This window comes from Cyanistes caeruleus, chromosome 35 (genome assembly GCF_971803275.1).
Source record: "Cyanistes caeruleus chromosome 35, bCyaCae1.hap1.1, whole genome shotgun sequence".
In the NCBI taxonomy this organism is placed as follows: domain Eukaryota; kingdom Metazoa; phylum Chordata; class Aves; order Passeriformes; family Paridae; genus Cyanistes; species Cyanistes caeruleus.
The window spans coordinates 1722681-1737426 of NC_141736.1; the positions used below are offsets into that span (position 1 = coordinate 1722681).

At 72.7% G+C, this 14746-nt stretch overlaps 2 protein-coding genes across 2 annotated transcripts in view; one reads left to right on the forward strand and one right to left on the reverse strand.

The window, feature by feature from the left end:
• CACNA1A (calcium voltage-gated channel subunit alpha1 A) overlaps positions 1-11443 on the forward strand; it is a 52369-nt gene extending 40926 nt beyond the window's left edge. Inside the window, exons 38-47 of the mRNA XM_086871247.1 lie at positions 1889-1994; positions 2684-2791; positions 3203-3303; positions 3627-3718; positions 3953-4091; positions 4194-4304; positions 4834-4869; positions 6977-7175; positions 7832-8097; positions 10087-11443. Coding sequence (XP_086727373.1) covers positions 1889-1994; positions 2684-2791; positions 3203-3303; positions 3627-3718; positions 3953-4091; positions 4194-4304; positions 4834-4869; positions 6977-7175; positions 7832-8097; positions 10087-10539 — 1611 coding nt within the window. The 3' untranslated portion in view covers positions 10540-11443. The remainder of the gene's footprint in view (positions 1-1888; positions 1995-2683; positions 2792-3202; positions 3304-3626; positions 3719-3952; positions 4092-4193; positions 4305-4833; positions 4870-6976; positions 7176-7831; positions 8098-10086) is intronic.
• A 412-nt stretch (positions 11444-11855) lies between these two features.
• IER2 (immediate early response 2) lies at positions 11856-13389 on the reverse strand. The gene has a single exon (XM_086871305.1). The coding sequence runs from the start codon at positions 13360-13362 to the stop codon at positions 12535-12537; it is 828 nt and encodes a 275-aa protein (XP_086727431.1). The 5' UTR covers positions 13363-13389; the 3' UTR covers positions 11856-12534.
• Between the last annotated feature and the right edge of the window lie 1357 nt (positions 13390-14746).

The following is a 14746-nucleotide window of genomic DNA, read 5'->3' on the forward strand; positions in this document are numbered from 1 at the left end:
TTTTTTCATTTCAAATCTTTTCGCGCTCGTTCTTTTTTCCACTCTTTTAGAATCTCTTCTTATTCGCTTTCCCCCCTTCCCCTGCTCGGTTTAACCCCCCCCCGGTGTGTCCCCCCTCCTTTCTCGCCCCCAGGGGCCGCCTGACCCTCGCCGACATGTACGAAATGCTGCGGCACATGTCGCCGCCGCTGGGGCTGGGCACCAGCTGCCCCCCCCGCGTGGCCTATAAGGTAGAATAACCCCCCCGGGGGGGCGTGCGACCCCCGACCCCGGCCTCCCCCGGCCTTATTTTGGGGGGGTTTTAGGGGATTTTGGGTTTTGGTTTTTTTTTTTTTTTTTGGTTTTTTTGGTTTTTTTCCCTCCTGCGGCCGCCGGCCCCTGCTGAGCCCCCCCAGGATGGGCTGGGTAAGATGCGCCCCTCCCCCCCACACCCCGAAAGAAAACGGGGAACCCCCCTCCCGCTGCCCACCCAAAAGGGGGTTTTGGGGTCCCCCTGGGGCTCAGCTGGACCCCGCTAAGATCCCCCCGAGATTTCCTTTTGGGGTCTCATGGAGGGACCACCGAGACTCCCCCAGACCCATTTGGGGTCCCCCCGAGATTTCCCTTTGGGGTCCCCATGAAGGGACCGCCGAGACTCCCCCAGACCCATTTGGGGTCTCCATGAAGGGACCACTGAGACTCCCCCAGACCCATTTGGGGTCCCCCCGAGATTTCCTTTTGGGGTCCCTCGGAGGGACCACCGAGACACCCCCAGACCCATTTGGGGTCCCTCGGAGGGCTCAGCCCCTCCCCCCCATTGGGGGTCCCCCCCAAGGATCTCCTGGGGTCCCTCACGGGACTCAGCACCCCCCACCCCCTCTTTGGGGTGCCCTAAAAGCCCCAAACTGGGGTCCCCCCCCCAGCCCCCCTTTGGGGTCCCTTGTGGGGCTCAGCGCCCCCCCCAGCCCCCATTTCAGGCCCCCCCCAAAAATCTCCTTTTGGGGGTCTCCCCACTGGGCTCGCCCCACTTTGGGGTCCCCCCCATGATCCTCATACCGGGGGTCCCCCAGCGCGCCCCATTTTTAAGGACCCCTCCCATCTCAGCCCCCTCCTTCTACCCCCAACGAGCCCCCCCCGGTCCCCCCCGGCTGCTGCACGACCCCCGCCCCTCCCCCCTCCCCCCCAACCGCGGGGGCTCCGGAGCTGCATCGTGGGGTGGGGGCGGGGTGGGGGTCCCGCATCGTGGTGGGGTCGGGCACAGTGGGGGTCCGTGCCTCAGTTTCCCCCCCCGGCATCGCTCGCTCCACCCTCTGCTCTGCACACCCCCCTCCCCCCCCCCCCCCGCGGGGCTGCATGAGAGGGGGGGGCCGGGGGGAGAGGAGCCCCTCCCCCCTCATTTTTGGGAGGGGTACCTGGAGAGGGGAGGGGGCGCGGGGCTGAGCTTTGGCAAACTCATCGCTGCCCCCCCCGCACGTGCGTGTGTCCCCCCCCCCGCACCCCCAAACACCCCCACCCAGGATGCCGGATTGCGCCCCCCCCCCCAAAAAAAAACCCCACCCCAAAAACCCCTCTGGAATGGGACTGGGAATGAGCCCCCTCCCCCAATTCCCGCTGCATGAGCCGCATGCGCCGCCCCTCCCCCCCAAAATAAAGATTTTGGGGGTCCTGCTTGGCCGTGCGCCCCCTCCCCACCCCCCCCCCGCATGGGAATTCCGCGGGGAGAAGGCGGGAGGCCGGGGGGAGGGGAGGGGTGGGGAAGGGGTCGTGCCTCAGTTTCCCCGCCCGCAGCGCGGCGTGGGGGGGGGGCCCCCGCCTTCTCGCCAGCCCCGCCCCTCCCCCCCTCCCCCCCCCCGGGCTGGGGGGCTGGGGGTGCCGGCTGACCCCCCCCCACCCCCTGCGACCCCCGCAGCGGCTGCTCCGCATGGACCTGCCGGTGGCCGATGACAACACGGTGCACTTCAACTCCACCCTGATGGCGCTGATCCGCACCGCGCTCGACATCAAAATCGCCAAAGGCACGCGGGGACACCGGGACACGGGGACAGCGGGGGAACACGGGGACACAGCGGGGACACGGGGGAACACGGGGGGACACGGGGGGACACGGGGACACGGGGGGACACGGGGACACAGCGGGGACACAGCGGGGACACAGCGGGGACACGGGGACAGCGGGGACACGGGGGAACACGGGGACAGCGGGGACACGGGGGGACAGCGGGGACACGGCGGGGACACGGGGACAGCGGGGACACGGGGGGACATGGGGGGACAGCGGGGGGACAGCGGGGACACGGGGGGACAGCGGGGACACGGAGGGACACGGGGGGACAAGCGGGGAATGTGGGGACAAGGGGGGACACGGAGGGACAGCGGGGACACGGGGGGACAGCGGGGACACGGGGGGACAAGCGGGGAATGTGGGGACAAGGGGGGACACGGAGGGACAGCGGGGACACGGGGGGGCACGGAGAGATATTGGGGGACATGGGGGACGCAGGGGACACTGGGGGACACGGACACAGGGCCATAGGGACACGGGGACATGGAGGGACACCAGGGGACACGGGGGCTTAGGGGAGCGCGTGTCCCGGCGGGGTTGGGGTGGCCCCGGGGACACGCAGAGCCACCCGCGTGTCCCGGCGGGGTTGGGGTGGCCCCGGGGATACTCAGAGCCACCCGTGTCACCCGCGTGTCGCCGCAGGCGGGGCCGACAAGCAGCAGATGGACGCGGAGCTGCGCAAGGAGATGATCGCGATCTGGCCCAACCTGTCTCCCAAAAACCTGGACCTGCTTGTCACCCCCCACAAGTGTAAGGGCCCTGCTGTCCCCGTGCTGTCCCCGCTGTCCCTGCGCTGTCCCCGCGCTGTCCCCGTTGTCCCTGCGCTGTCCCCGCGCTGTCCCTGAGCTGTCCCCTCTGCCCCGTGTTCCCACACTGTCCCCGCTGCCCCGTGTCCCCACACTGTCCCCAGTGAACCGTGTCCCCGCACTGTCCCTGCACTGTCCCCGCTGTCCCCTCACTGCCCGCACTGTCCTGTGTCCTGGCTGTCCCCGCACTGTCCCCGCATTGTCCCCTGTCCCCGCACTGTCCCCGCCCTGTCCCGTGTCCCCGCTGTCCCCGCACTGTCCCCACTGTCCCATGTCCCCGCTGTCCCCGCACTGTCCCCACTGTCCCGTGTCCCCGCTGTCCCCGCACTGTCCCCACTGTCCCGTGTCCCCGCAGCCACCGACCTGACGGTGGGGAAGATCTACGCGGCCATGATGATCATGGAGTATTACCGGCAGAGCAAGGCCAAGAAGCTGCAGGCCATGCGCGAGGAGCAGGTGGGACATGGCCACTGTCCCCCGGGGTCCCCTCCCCGCCACCCCGCAGGGTCCCCGCAGTGTCCCCACAGCCCCCGGCCCGGCCCCGTCCTTTCCTCTGCCACCTCCGGTGTCCCCAACCCTGTCCCCTCCCCATATTCTCATCCCTTCCCTGAGCATCCCAGCCACATCCCGGTGTCCCCATGTCCCGGTGTCCCCATGTCCCATGTCCCATGTCCCAGTGTCCCCGTGTTCCCATATCCCATGTCCCGGTGTCCCCATGTCCCATGTCCCGGTGTCCCCATGTCCCGTGTCCCGGTGTCCAGCCTCCCGTGTCCCCGCAGAACCGGACGCCGCTGATGTTCCAGCGCATGGAGCCTCCGTCCCCCACCCAGGAGGGGCCCCCGGGGCCGGACGCGGCGCCCGCGGCGGAGCCGTAAGTGCCACCCGATGCTCCCGGTGTCCCCAGTGCCACCCGGTGCTCCCGGTGTCCCCAGCGGTCCCGGTGTCCCCGGTGCTGCCGGTGTCCCCAGTGGTCCCGGTGTCCCCAGTGCCACCCGGTGCTCCCGGTGTCCCCAGTGGTCCCCAGTGCTCCCGGTGTCCGCGGTGCTCCCGGTGTCCCCGGTGCTCCCCCGGTGCTCCCGGGGCTCTGAGCGCCGCCGCCCCGCAGGGCCGCGCGGGACGGGGACATGAAGGAGAGCCAGTCCTGGGTGACGCAGCGAGCCCAGGAGATGTTCCAGCGGACCGGCACCTGGAGCCCCGAGCGGGGACACCCCGACCATGTCCCCAACAGCCGCCCCAACTCCCAGGTGAGGCTCGTGCCCCGTGGCTGTCGCTGTGTGTCCCCACGGGTCCCCTGTGCCCGGCGGGGGGGTTGTGCCGGCGCTGCCTCAGTTTCCCCGGTGCCGCAGCTGGTGGAGATGCGGGAGATGCCCAAGGACGGCCACTCGGACAGTGACTACCTGCCCATGGAGGGGCACGGCCGCGCCGCCTCCATGCCCCGGCTGCCCGCGGACACCCAGGTGAGGGGACAGCCGCGGCTGTCACCCGCTCTGTCACCCCCCCGGGCTGGCAGCAACCCCCGCGGCTTTAATGGTGGGGAGGGGGTGGTTTGGGGGGGCCGGGAGAGCTGCGGTGTCACCCGGCAGTGTGTCCCGTGTCCCCCGCGAGGGCTGCAGCGCTGGGCTGGGGTCTCCAGGGGGGGCATGAGCATGGCAGCAGGGGGCTTTTGTGGGGGGCTACACTTGGGGTGGCCCGGTGGCCACCGGTCCCCGCGTGGGGCCGCTCGGTTCCAGCCCAAATCGGGGGCTCCGGGGGCTTTGGGGGTGTCCCCGCGCCTCAGCATGTCCGCTTTGGGGACAGGGACGGGGACAGGGACGCTGTGGCTGCTCCGCTCATTGCTGCTGCTCCCCCGGCCGCTGCTTGGCTGCTCCGCCCCCCCTGCCCGCCCCCTCCCCGCGCCCCCCGGACCCCCGGAGCCCCGCTCGGGGTTCACGGCGGTCTCTGTCTCTCCTCCGGCTCCGCGGGCACCGCCTGGGCCGGCTCTGGCAGCGGAGGAAGGTCCGACCCCGAGGCAATAACCTCAGTGTAGGTACCGCGGGGCCCCCGAGCCCCCCCCGCCAGAGCCCCCCGACCCTCGGCCCCACCCCCGGCCCCCACAGTCTCCCTCGGATCCCCCCACTCCCCTCCAGAGCCCCCTAACCCTCGGACCCCACCCCCGGCCCCCACAGCTTCCCTCGGATCCCCCCACTCCCCTCCAGAGCCCCCCACCCCCGGCCCCCACAGTCTCCCTCGGATCCCCCCACTCTCCTCCAGAGCCCCCCGACCCTCGGACCCCACAGCCTCCCTCGGATCCCCCCACTCCCCTCCAGAGCTCCTTTCCTGACACCCCCGGGACCCCCACAGGCACCTCCCTTCAAGCCCCCACCCCACTGCTCCCCTCGACTGTCCCTGTGTCCCCCGCACACCTTGTCCCCTCCGTGTCACCCCCGCACACCTTGTCCCCTCCGTGTCACGCCCCGCACCACCTCCCGACACCTCCAGTCAGCGAGGAGCAGCGCCACTGTCCCCACCCCCTGCCCCCCTGTCCCAGTCCCCTGTCCCCTGTCCCCCTGTCCCTCTGTCCCCTGTCCCCTGCCCCCCTGTCCCAGTCCCCTGTTCCCTGTCCCCCTGTCCCTCTGTCCCCTGTCCCCTGTCCCCCTGTCCCCCTGTCCCCCTGTCCCCCTGTCCCCTGTCCCTCTGTCCCCTCGATCCCGCTCAGGGGTCCCCGGCAGCAGCAGCTCAATGCTGAGAGCAGCGGGGGGAGGGGTCAGTCCCGGGGCCACCCCAGGCCCTGGGGACACGGTGACAGTGGGGACACGGTGACAACGGGGGCACGGGGACGGTGGGGACACGGTGACAACGGGGACACGGTGACAACGGGGACACGGTGACAGTGGGGACACGGTGACAACGGGGACACGGGGACGGTGGGGACACGGTGACAACGGGGACACGGTGACAACGGGGACACGGTGACAGTGGGGACACGGTGACAGTGGGGACACGGCGGCGGTGGGGACACGGTGACAACGGGGACACGGTGACAGTGGGGACATGGTAGCGGTGGGGACACGGTGGTGGTGAGGACACGGTGACGGTGGGGACACGGTGGCGGTGGGGACACGGTGACAACGGGGACACGGTGACAGTGGGGACACAATGACAACGGGGACACGGTGACAGTGGGGACACGGTGACAACGGGGACACGGTGGCAACGGGGACACGGCGGCGGTGGGGACACGGTGACAATGGGGACACGGTGACAGTGGGGACACGGTGACAACAGGGACACGGTGACAGTGGGGACACGGAGACAGTGGGGACACGGTGGCGGTGGGGACACGGTGACGGTGGGGACACGGTGGCAGTGGGGACACGGTGACAACAGGGACACGGTGGCGGTGGGGACACGGTGACGGTGGGGACACGGTGACAACGGGGACACCGCGTCCCTCCCAGGCCAGCGGCGGGACACGGAGTGCGGTGGGTCGGCACCCACCGGGGGGGGGGCGTGGGGACAGCCGGGAGGGGACAGCGGGAGGGGACAGCCCGGAGGGGACAGTCCTGAGGGGACAGCCGGGAGGTGACAGCCGGGAGGGGACAGCGGGAGGGGACAGTCCGGAGGGGACAGCGGTCAGGGACAGCAGTCAGGGACAGCGGTCAGGGACAGCGGGAGGGGACAGCCCGGAGGGGACAGCGGTCAGGGACAGCGGTCAGGGACAGCAGGAGGGGACAGCCGGGAGGGGACAGCGGTCAGGGACAGCGGTCAGGGACAGCGGGAGGGGACAGCCCGGAGGGGACAGCGGTCAGGGACAGCGGTCAGGGACAGCAGGAGGGGACAGCCGGGAGGGGACAGCCCGGAGGGGACAGCAGGAGGGGACAGCCCGGAGGGGACAGCGGTCAGGGACAGCGGTCAGGGACAGCGGTCAGTGCCGTGTCCGGAGGAGCGATGGGGAAGGAAGGGCAGGACCGAGGGGGGGATACCGGGCGGACGGGAGGGACCCGGGGCGGCCGCAGCTCCGAAGGGCTCGGGGCACACGGGTGACCCCGCCCCGCTCAGGTAACCTCCCCTGGCCACCCCCCTCCCTCTGGAGCCCCCCGCTCAGGCGCCCCTCCCGGTGTGCGGTGACGCCCCCGGCCGTGTCCCGCAGACCATCGCGGACTCGAGCCCCATGAAGCGCTCGGCGTCGCTGCTGGGCCACTCCCGAGCCCGCGGCGTCCGCCTGGACGATTTCTCGCTGGAGCGGGTCCCCCCGGCCGAGGAGGGCCAGCGCCACCACCCCCGCCGAGGCCACCGCGGCCACCGCGCCTCCGAGCGCTCCCTCAGCCGCTACACGGATGGCGACACAGGTGCGACCCCCGGGACTGCGCGATCCCCGCGACCTGTGCGACCCCCGGGACCTGTGCGACCCCCGGGAGCTGCGGGACCCCGGGGACCTGTGCGACCCCCGGCATTTGTGCGACCCCCGCGACCTGCGGGACCCCCGGGACCTGTGCGACCCCCGGGACCTGCGCGATCCCCGGGACCCCCGGGACCTGCGCGATCCCCGGGAGCTGCGCGACCCCCGGCTGGGGACCCCTCCCCGCGTGTCCCCAAGGCCACCCGTGCCTGGCGGAGGGGTGACTTTGTTCTCCCGGTGCTTCGAGGCTCCGATGTCCCCTGGGTCACCCCATCTCCTGTCCCCCGAGCCCCCCGGTCACCCCTACACCCTGGGTCACCCCAGCTCCTGCCCCCGGGTGCCCCCCCACACCCCGGGGCCACCCCCACACCCCCGGGTCACCCCAATTCCTGTCCCCGGGTGCCCCCCACACACCCTGGGGCCACCCCCACACCCCCGGGTCACCCCCTGTGCTCCCCCCGGCTCCTTCAACGTCCCCCGGTGTCCCCCCCTCGCCCCCCCTGACCCCTCGGTGTCCCCCGGTGTCCCCCCCGCGCCCCCCCTGACCCCTCGGTGTCCCCTGGTGTCCCCCCCTCGCCCCCCCTGACCCCTCGGTGTCCCCCGCAGGGCTGGGCACGGACCTGAGTGTCACCACGCAGTCGGGGGACGCCCCCCCCAAGGAGCGGGACCCCGAGCGGGGGAGGCCCAAGGACCGGCGGCACCGGCACCACCACCACCACCACCACCACCACCACCACGGGGGGGGCGCCGGGGGGGACCGCGAGCGCTGCGTGCCCCCCCCCGAGCGCCACGACTACGCGAGGCCCCGCTCCCGGGACCGCCGCTGGTCCCGCTCCCCCAGCGAGGGCCGGGAACACGCGGCCCCCCGCCAGGTGGGTGCCCCCCTCCGGTCCCCCCCCCTCCGCCTCTAGGACCCCCCCCAACGGGGGGGACAAGGGCTGCACCCCGGTGTCTTCAACCAAAGACCCCCCCCCCGCCCCCCCCGCCCATAGGTGCTGCTCAGGCTGGGGGGGGAGGGGGCTGTGGGACACCCCCCCCCCCCTTTCCGAGGGTCTGTGTGGGTGAGGGAGGACCCTCAGCGCCCCCCGCCCCGCCCGGTCTGCCTGCCCCAGTTCAGGACTGGCGGCGTCCCAGTTACACCAGCAGAGCCCCCTCAGCGCTCCAAAAGGGGGGTGCAGCCTCCCATTCCTTGGGGGTCCAGCCCCCCCGTCCTTGGGGGTCCAGCCCCGATTTTGGGGGTACATAACCCTTTCCTTGGGGGTCCCTCCCCACCTTCCTCGGGGGTCCAGCCCCCCCAGGAGGGGCAGCACCCGGTGGGATTTAGGGGGACCCCTCCCCCCCTCAAGGATCTGGGGGTGTCGGGGCGGGCGGGGTGGGGGGGGGAGGCGGCGGCGACGCTTCGACCCCTCCGGATGCGCCCCCTCCCCTCCCTGCACCCCTCCCGCGCCCCCCCTCTGCCCGCACAGAGCCCCCCCCCCCCTCGCTTGGCCCCCCCGGCCCCCCCGGCTGCTTTTGGGGGGGCCCTGCCTTGATTCACCTCTCTGTTTCCCCATCGCTGTGCTTTGGCTGCGCTGTCACGGCGAGGGGTGGCCCAGGTAAGCGGCTCGGGGCCCCCCAACATCTGCTCCGGCCCCCCCAGGCTCCGGCCACCCTGGAAAGTTTGGAATGAAGCTGCCCCCGCCCCCGCCCCCCAAAAATCCCGGCGGTGGTTCCAGAAGGAGCCGCTTTGCCACCCGGGGATGTTTTGGGGTGCCCCCCACATCTCCCCATTTATATCCCCAAGGGATCTTCCCCCCCGCCCCCCCCCATCCCGGAACTCCCCCCAGACCAAAACTGGGGTGCAGGGACCCTCCGAGGTTTGCACTAGGCCGCAGGGACCCCCCACCCCTGTTTTGGGGTGCACCCCTGGCTCAGGGGTCTCAAGTCCCCCCCGATGGGTTTTGGGGGCTCCCCCATAGTCCGGGGGGGGCACAGAGCCTGTGCTGAGGTTTGGGGGTGCACAGGCCCCCGCCCGCCCTGACAAGAGTGGGGTACACGGCTCCCCCCACACCCTGAGATGGGTCTGGGGTCCTCAGCACCCCCATTCAGAGAGCACCGACCCCCCAGACCCCTGAATTGGGGGTGACAGTCCCCAGCCCCCCCAGCCTGGCATCGGGGGGTCCCGGGGGGGTCCCGGAGCCCCCCCCAGACGCGGGACCCCGCACGGAACAATTGGGGTTCACCCCCAGCCCCCTCTCCTCCAGGAGGGGGGGGTTCACTCTCCCCAGGACCCCCAAATTTGGGGTACAGGGTTCCCCCCCGGGGCTGACTCTTCCAAACTTCTCCAGCCCCCGCTTCCCCCATCCCCCCCCGACCCCCGAGCTTTGCCTTGCGAGCGCTTTTGGGGGGACCCCGCTTCCCCCTCCCCCCTCCCCGCCGCCACCGCCTCCCCCGCGACCCCCGGGTCACTTCTGTCCCCTCCGTGCCTGCATGGCCCGCGGCTGTGTCCCCTCCCCCCGCGGCTGTGTCCCCTCCCCTCGCGGCTGTGTCCCCTCCCCCTCCCCCCGCAGCTGTGTCCCCTCCCCCCGCGGCTGTGTCCCCTCCCCCCGCGGCTGTGTCCCCTCCCCCTCCCCCCGCAGCTGTGTCCCCTCCCCTGGTGGCTGCGACCCCCACGGGCCCCCCTTCCCCTCCCTCTCCCCGCCCCCTCCTCCGTGTCCCCCCGTGTCCCCCGGTGTCCCCCCCCCCGCCCCCCTCCGTGTCCCCCCCCGCCCCCCCCGTGTCCCCCCGGGGTCCCCCCCCGCCCCCCCCGTGTCCCCCCCGGTGTCCCCCCCGTGTCCCCCGGTGTCCCCCCCGCCGCCACCCCGCTGTCGCTGTCGCCGCAGGGCAGCAGCTCGGTCAGCGGCAGCCCGGTGCTCTCCACGTCCGGGACCAGCACCCCCCGCCGCGCCCGCCGCCAGCTCCCGCCGACCCCCGCCACGCCGCGACCCCACGTCTCCTACTCGCCCGCCGCCCGCCGCCCCCCGCCCGCCGCGCCGCCCCCCGCCCGCGGCCCCCGCCGCCCGCCGCCGCCCGCCGACCCCCGCCCCGCCGCCCGCCCCTCCGCCCGCTGGCCCGAGCCCCCCCGAGGGCCCCCCCGAGACCCGGAGCCGCCGCCGCCGCTCGACGGACGCGCCCCCCGCGCCCCCCGCGGCACCGGGACCCCCGGAGGGGGCGGCCCGTCCCCCCCCCGGCCCGGCCGGCGCCTGCCCAACGGCTACTACCCGGGCCCCGGGACTGGCACGGGCCGGCCCGGCCTCCGCGACCCCTACAGCGAGACGGACGATGACTGCTGCTAGCGGCGCCTCCCGCCACATATCGCGACAGGGCGCGCACGTGCCCGACATATCGCGACAGGGCGCGCACGCGGCGCGGCGTGTCGCGGCCGGGGGGGCGGAGGTCGCCACCCGCTCCCGGGGCTATGGATGAGTTTTATCATCTGGAGGAGCCGCCGCCGCCGCCGGGGGGGCGGCCCCGGGGACCCCCTCGAGCCTCCCCGGGACCCCCCGAGCCTCCCCGGGACCCCCCGAACCTCCCCGGGACCCCCTCGAGCCTCCCCACGCCCGGAGGGAGCCCCGGCCGGGAGGAGCCGCCGGGCCGGGAGCGGAGCCCGGGAGGCTCCGGGATGGGCTCCGGGAACCGACACCGGGAACGGCGGGAACGGGAACCGAGAACCGGCACCGGGAACCGGCACCGGGTACCGGGAACCGGCACCGGGAACCGGGAACGGGCACCGGGTACCGGGAACTGGCACCGGGCTCCGGGTACCGCCACGGGGAACGGCGGGAACGGGAACCGGGAACGGGCACCGGGAACCGACACCGGGCATCGGGAACCGGCACCGGGAAACGGGAACGGGCACCGGGAACCGGGAACTGACCCCGGGAACTGGAACCGGCACCGGGAGCCAGCACCGGGAACGGGCACCGGGAACCGGCACCGGGCACCGGGAACCGGCACCGGGAGCCGGCACCGGGAACTGACACCGGGAACCGGCCCCCCCCGCCCGAGGCACGGAGGCGGCGGAACCGGGGCCGCCGCCATTGCATGAACCGAGTTACCGAAACCAGAAATAAAAAAGATCAAAGACAAAAAAAGGCAAAAAAAAGAAAAAAAAAAAAAAAAAAAGCAAAAAAAAACCCAACAAAAAAAACCCGAAAAGTCCCAAACCGGAACCATTAAAAAGGAGGAATTTTGGATCGAGCCCGTCTCGCTCCTTCCCGGTACCGGGGACACCGGGGGGCACCGGGGGGGGGCACAGCGCGGGGGGGGAGGGGGACACGCGCAGCCACGGGGGCCCGAAGCCCCCCGGTGAGACCCGGTAACCCCGAGCCGCCCCCTCCCCCCGCGGTACCCCGGAACCGGGGGGGTTAACGGAACCGGGGGGGTCCCGGAACCGGGGAGGGTTTAACGGAACCGGGAGGGGGTTTAACGGAACCGGGAGGGTTAACGAAACCGGGGGGGTTTAACGGAACCGGGGGGGGTTTCCCGGAACCGGGGGGGGTTTAACCGCCCCGAGGATCCACCGGACCCCCCCCAACCCTCTGTCCCCCCCTCCCCCCAAAATCCAGGACACAACGACCCCCCCCCCCCCAGCTCCCCCCGAGGCAGCGGCTGCACAAAACCCACTTATATTAATTAACAAAATAATAATTAAGCACTATTAAAGGGGGGGGCAGGGCCAGCCTGGAGCCCCCCCAAGCTCGGTGGTCCCCGGGAGGGGAGAGCGACCCCCGGGACCCCGAGGGTCCGCTCAGCTCCATCGCGGGGGCCGCATCGGTTTGGGGGTCCCCGTTCCAGTTCCGCGTGTCCCGGGGGGTCCCCGTTAAATTCCGCGTGTCCCGGGGGGTTCCCGAACCGGTTCTGTGTGTCCGAGAGGGATCCCCGTTCCAGTTCCGCGTGTCCCGGGGGGTTTCCGAACCAGTTCTGTGTGTCCGAGAGGGATCCCCGTTCCAGTTCCGCGTGTCCCGGGGGGTTTCCGAACCGGTTCCGTGTGTCTGGAGCCTTCCCGAACCGGTTCCGTGTGTCCAGAGGGGGTCCCCGTTCCAGTTCCGCGTGTCCCGGGGGGTTCCCGAACCGGTTCCGCGTGTCCCGGGGGGGATCCCCGTTAAATTCCGTGTGTCCGGGGGGGATCCCCGTTAAATTCCGCGTGTCCCGGGGGTTTCCCGAACCGGCTCCGCGTGTCTTGAGCCTTCCCGAACCGGTTCCGTGTGTCCGGGGGGGATCCCCGTTAAATTCCGCGTGTCCGGGAGGTCCCGAACCGGTTCCGCGTGTCCGGGAGGGTCCCGGAGGGCTCAGCACGCCCCCACGGCGCGGACCAGGAAGCCGAAGGCGGCCGCGGGCGGCCCCGAGCAGCGCCCGGGGGGTCCCGGGGGCAGCGGCGGCGCCTCCGCCTCCAGCCGCGCCCGTTTGCTCGGTACCGGGCCCCGGACCGGCCCCGCGGAGCCGCTGCTGCGCCGCTTCTGCCCGGCCCGGGGGGCTCCGGGGGGCCGGGGAGAGCCGGGGGCAGCGCTCGGGGGGTTCGGGGGGTCCGGGGCGGGAGCGGGGTCCGCTGTCCGTGGGCTGTCCCCGGCTGGGGGGCTCGGGGGGTCCTCGCCCGGTGCGCTGGTGGTGCGTCCCCGGTGCCGTTCACCGCGGGGGGCTGCGGTCGGCAGGTTCGGGTGGTCCCCGGTGCAATCCCTTGGGGGGTTCCCCCATCTCGGGTCGCTCCTGGGGTCGCTCCGGGGGTCGCTCTGGGGGCTCGGCAGGTTCGGGTGCTCCGCGCTCGGTTCGTTCGGGCACCGGGCGTTGTTGGGGTCCCTCGGGAGGTGCCCCCGCTCGGGGGTCGCTCCGCACGCCGCGGCCCCGGGAAGCGCCGGTACCGGGAGGTTCTGGGCGGCGGCGCGGGCGCTCAGGTATCGGTGGCGGGCGGCGCGGACGAGCAGCGAGAGCTGCAGGCTCCGGTGCAGGCGGAGACCCCCGCGGCGCAGCCGGCACCGGTACAGCTTCCACACCGACACCGTCAGCAGCCGCTGAGCCTCCTCCATGGCGGCTCCGAGTGCGCCGGGACGGCCCCGCCGCGCTTCTTGTACCGGCCCGGCCCCCCCGCCACCGGCGGGACCGCCCCGGCACCGCCACCGCATCCGGGACCGCCCCGGGACCCCCCCCGGTACCAGCGGGACCGCCCTGGGACCCCCCCGGCACCTCCCCCGGCACCGCCACCGCATCCGGGACCGCCCCGGGACCCCCCCCCCGGTACCAGCGGGACCGCCCTGGGACCCCCCCGGCACCTCCCCCGGCACCGCCACCGCATCCGGGACCGCCCCGGGACCCCCCCCGTGCCGCCCCCCCCCCCGCCACCGCATCCGGCCCCGGGGCGGCTCCGCGCGTCTCGGCGGCGCCGGGGACGGAAACGGGGCCGTGCCCAAACGGGGGGGGCTGGAATTCCCGGGGGGTTTTTGGGGGGGGTCTGTACCCCCCACCCACCCCCCGTGGATGATTTGGGCTCCCTGTGCGCCCCCTCCCCCCCACAAACCGGGGGGGTTTCTGTGTGGCCCCCCCGCGGTTTGAGAGGGTTCCCGCCATGGGCTGGGGGGGTCCCGCGCCCTCCTGAGCGGGGTCCTGTGTCCCCCCCCCACCGCGAGATGAGGGGACCCTCGTGGATTGGGGATACCCCGCGACCCCCCACGGCTTCAGGGGTCCCTGCGCCCCCCCCCTGTGTTCTGGGGGGTCCCTGTGCCCCCCCCGTGTGTTCTGGGGTGTCCCTGTTCCCCCCCCCGTGCCCCCCCCAGGTTACCCGGGGATCCCCGGCCCCGCCCCTTTCCATGCCCATATAAGGCAACAATGACGCCACGGGAAGGGGGCGTGGCGCCGCGCGCGGGGGCGGGAAAATCCACTTCCGCATGCCCATATAAGGACGGGAAAAGGCGGGAAACCCCCCCCCCCCGAGACCCCCGCCTCATTTCCCACGCCCCCCCAGCCGCCGGGGCCGGTTTTTGGGGGGTCGCGGAGGCCGCGGCTGTTACAAACTCTGTGTTTATTTTCACTATTCACACGCTCCCTCGCGCCCAACAGCAGTTCATGTGCAACCTCCAGCCTCGGGGGGGGGCTCGGGGGGGGTCCCGGGTTGGGGGGTGGGGTCCCGGGGGGAGGGTGTGGGGGGGTGGTCTTGGCACTTCATTACACAGGACAGACACTAGGGAGGGGTCCCCGGGGGGGCGGGGGAAGCGCAAGCACGGGTGGGGGGGTCTCCATGCTGCCGCCGCCGCGCCCCCCCCCCCTTCTGTACAGCAGAGAGAGGAGAAGGGGGGGGGAAAAATGAGCTGGACCCCGATTTTGGGGAGGGGGGGGGCTGGGGGAGGGAGGGGAGGACACAGCAGGGGTACCCCAACACCCCCCCCCGCCCGACCCCCCCCACCTCGGGCAGGGTGAGACCGGCAGAACTCGCGGGGAAAAGGGGAAACTGAGGCACGGGGGGAGGGGGAACCCAGGCGGGGGGGAGGGGGGGGAGGGGTCGGGGGAGGTCCC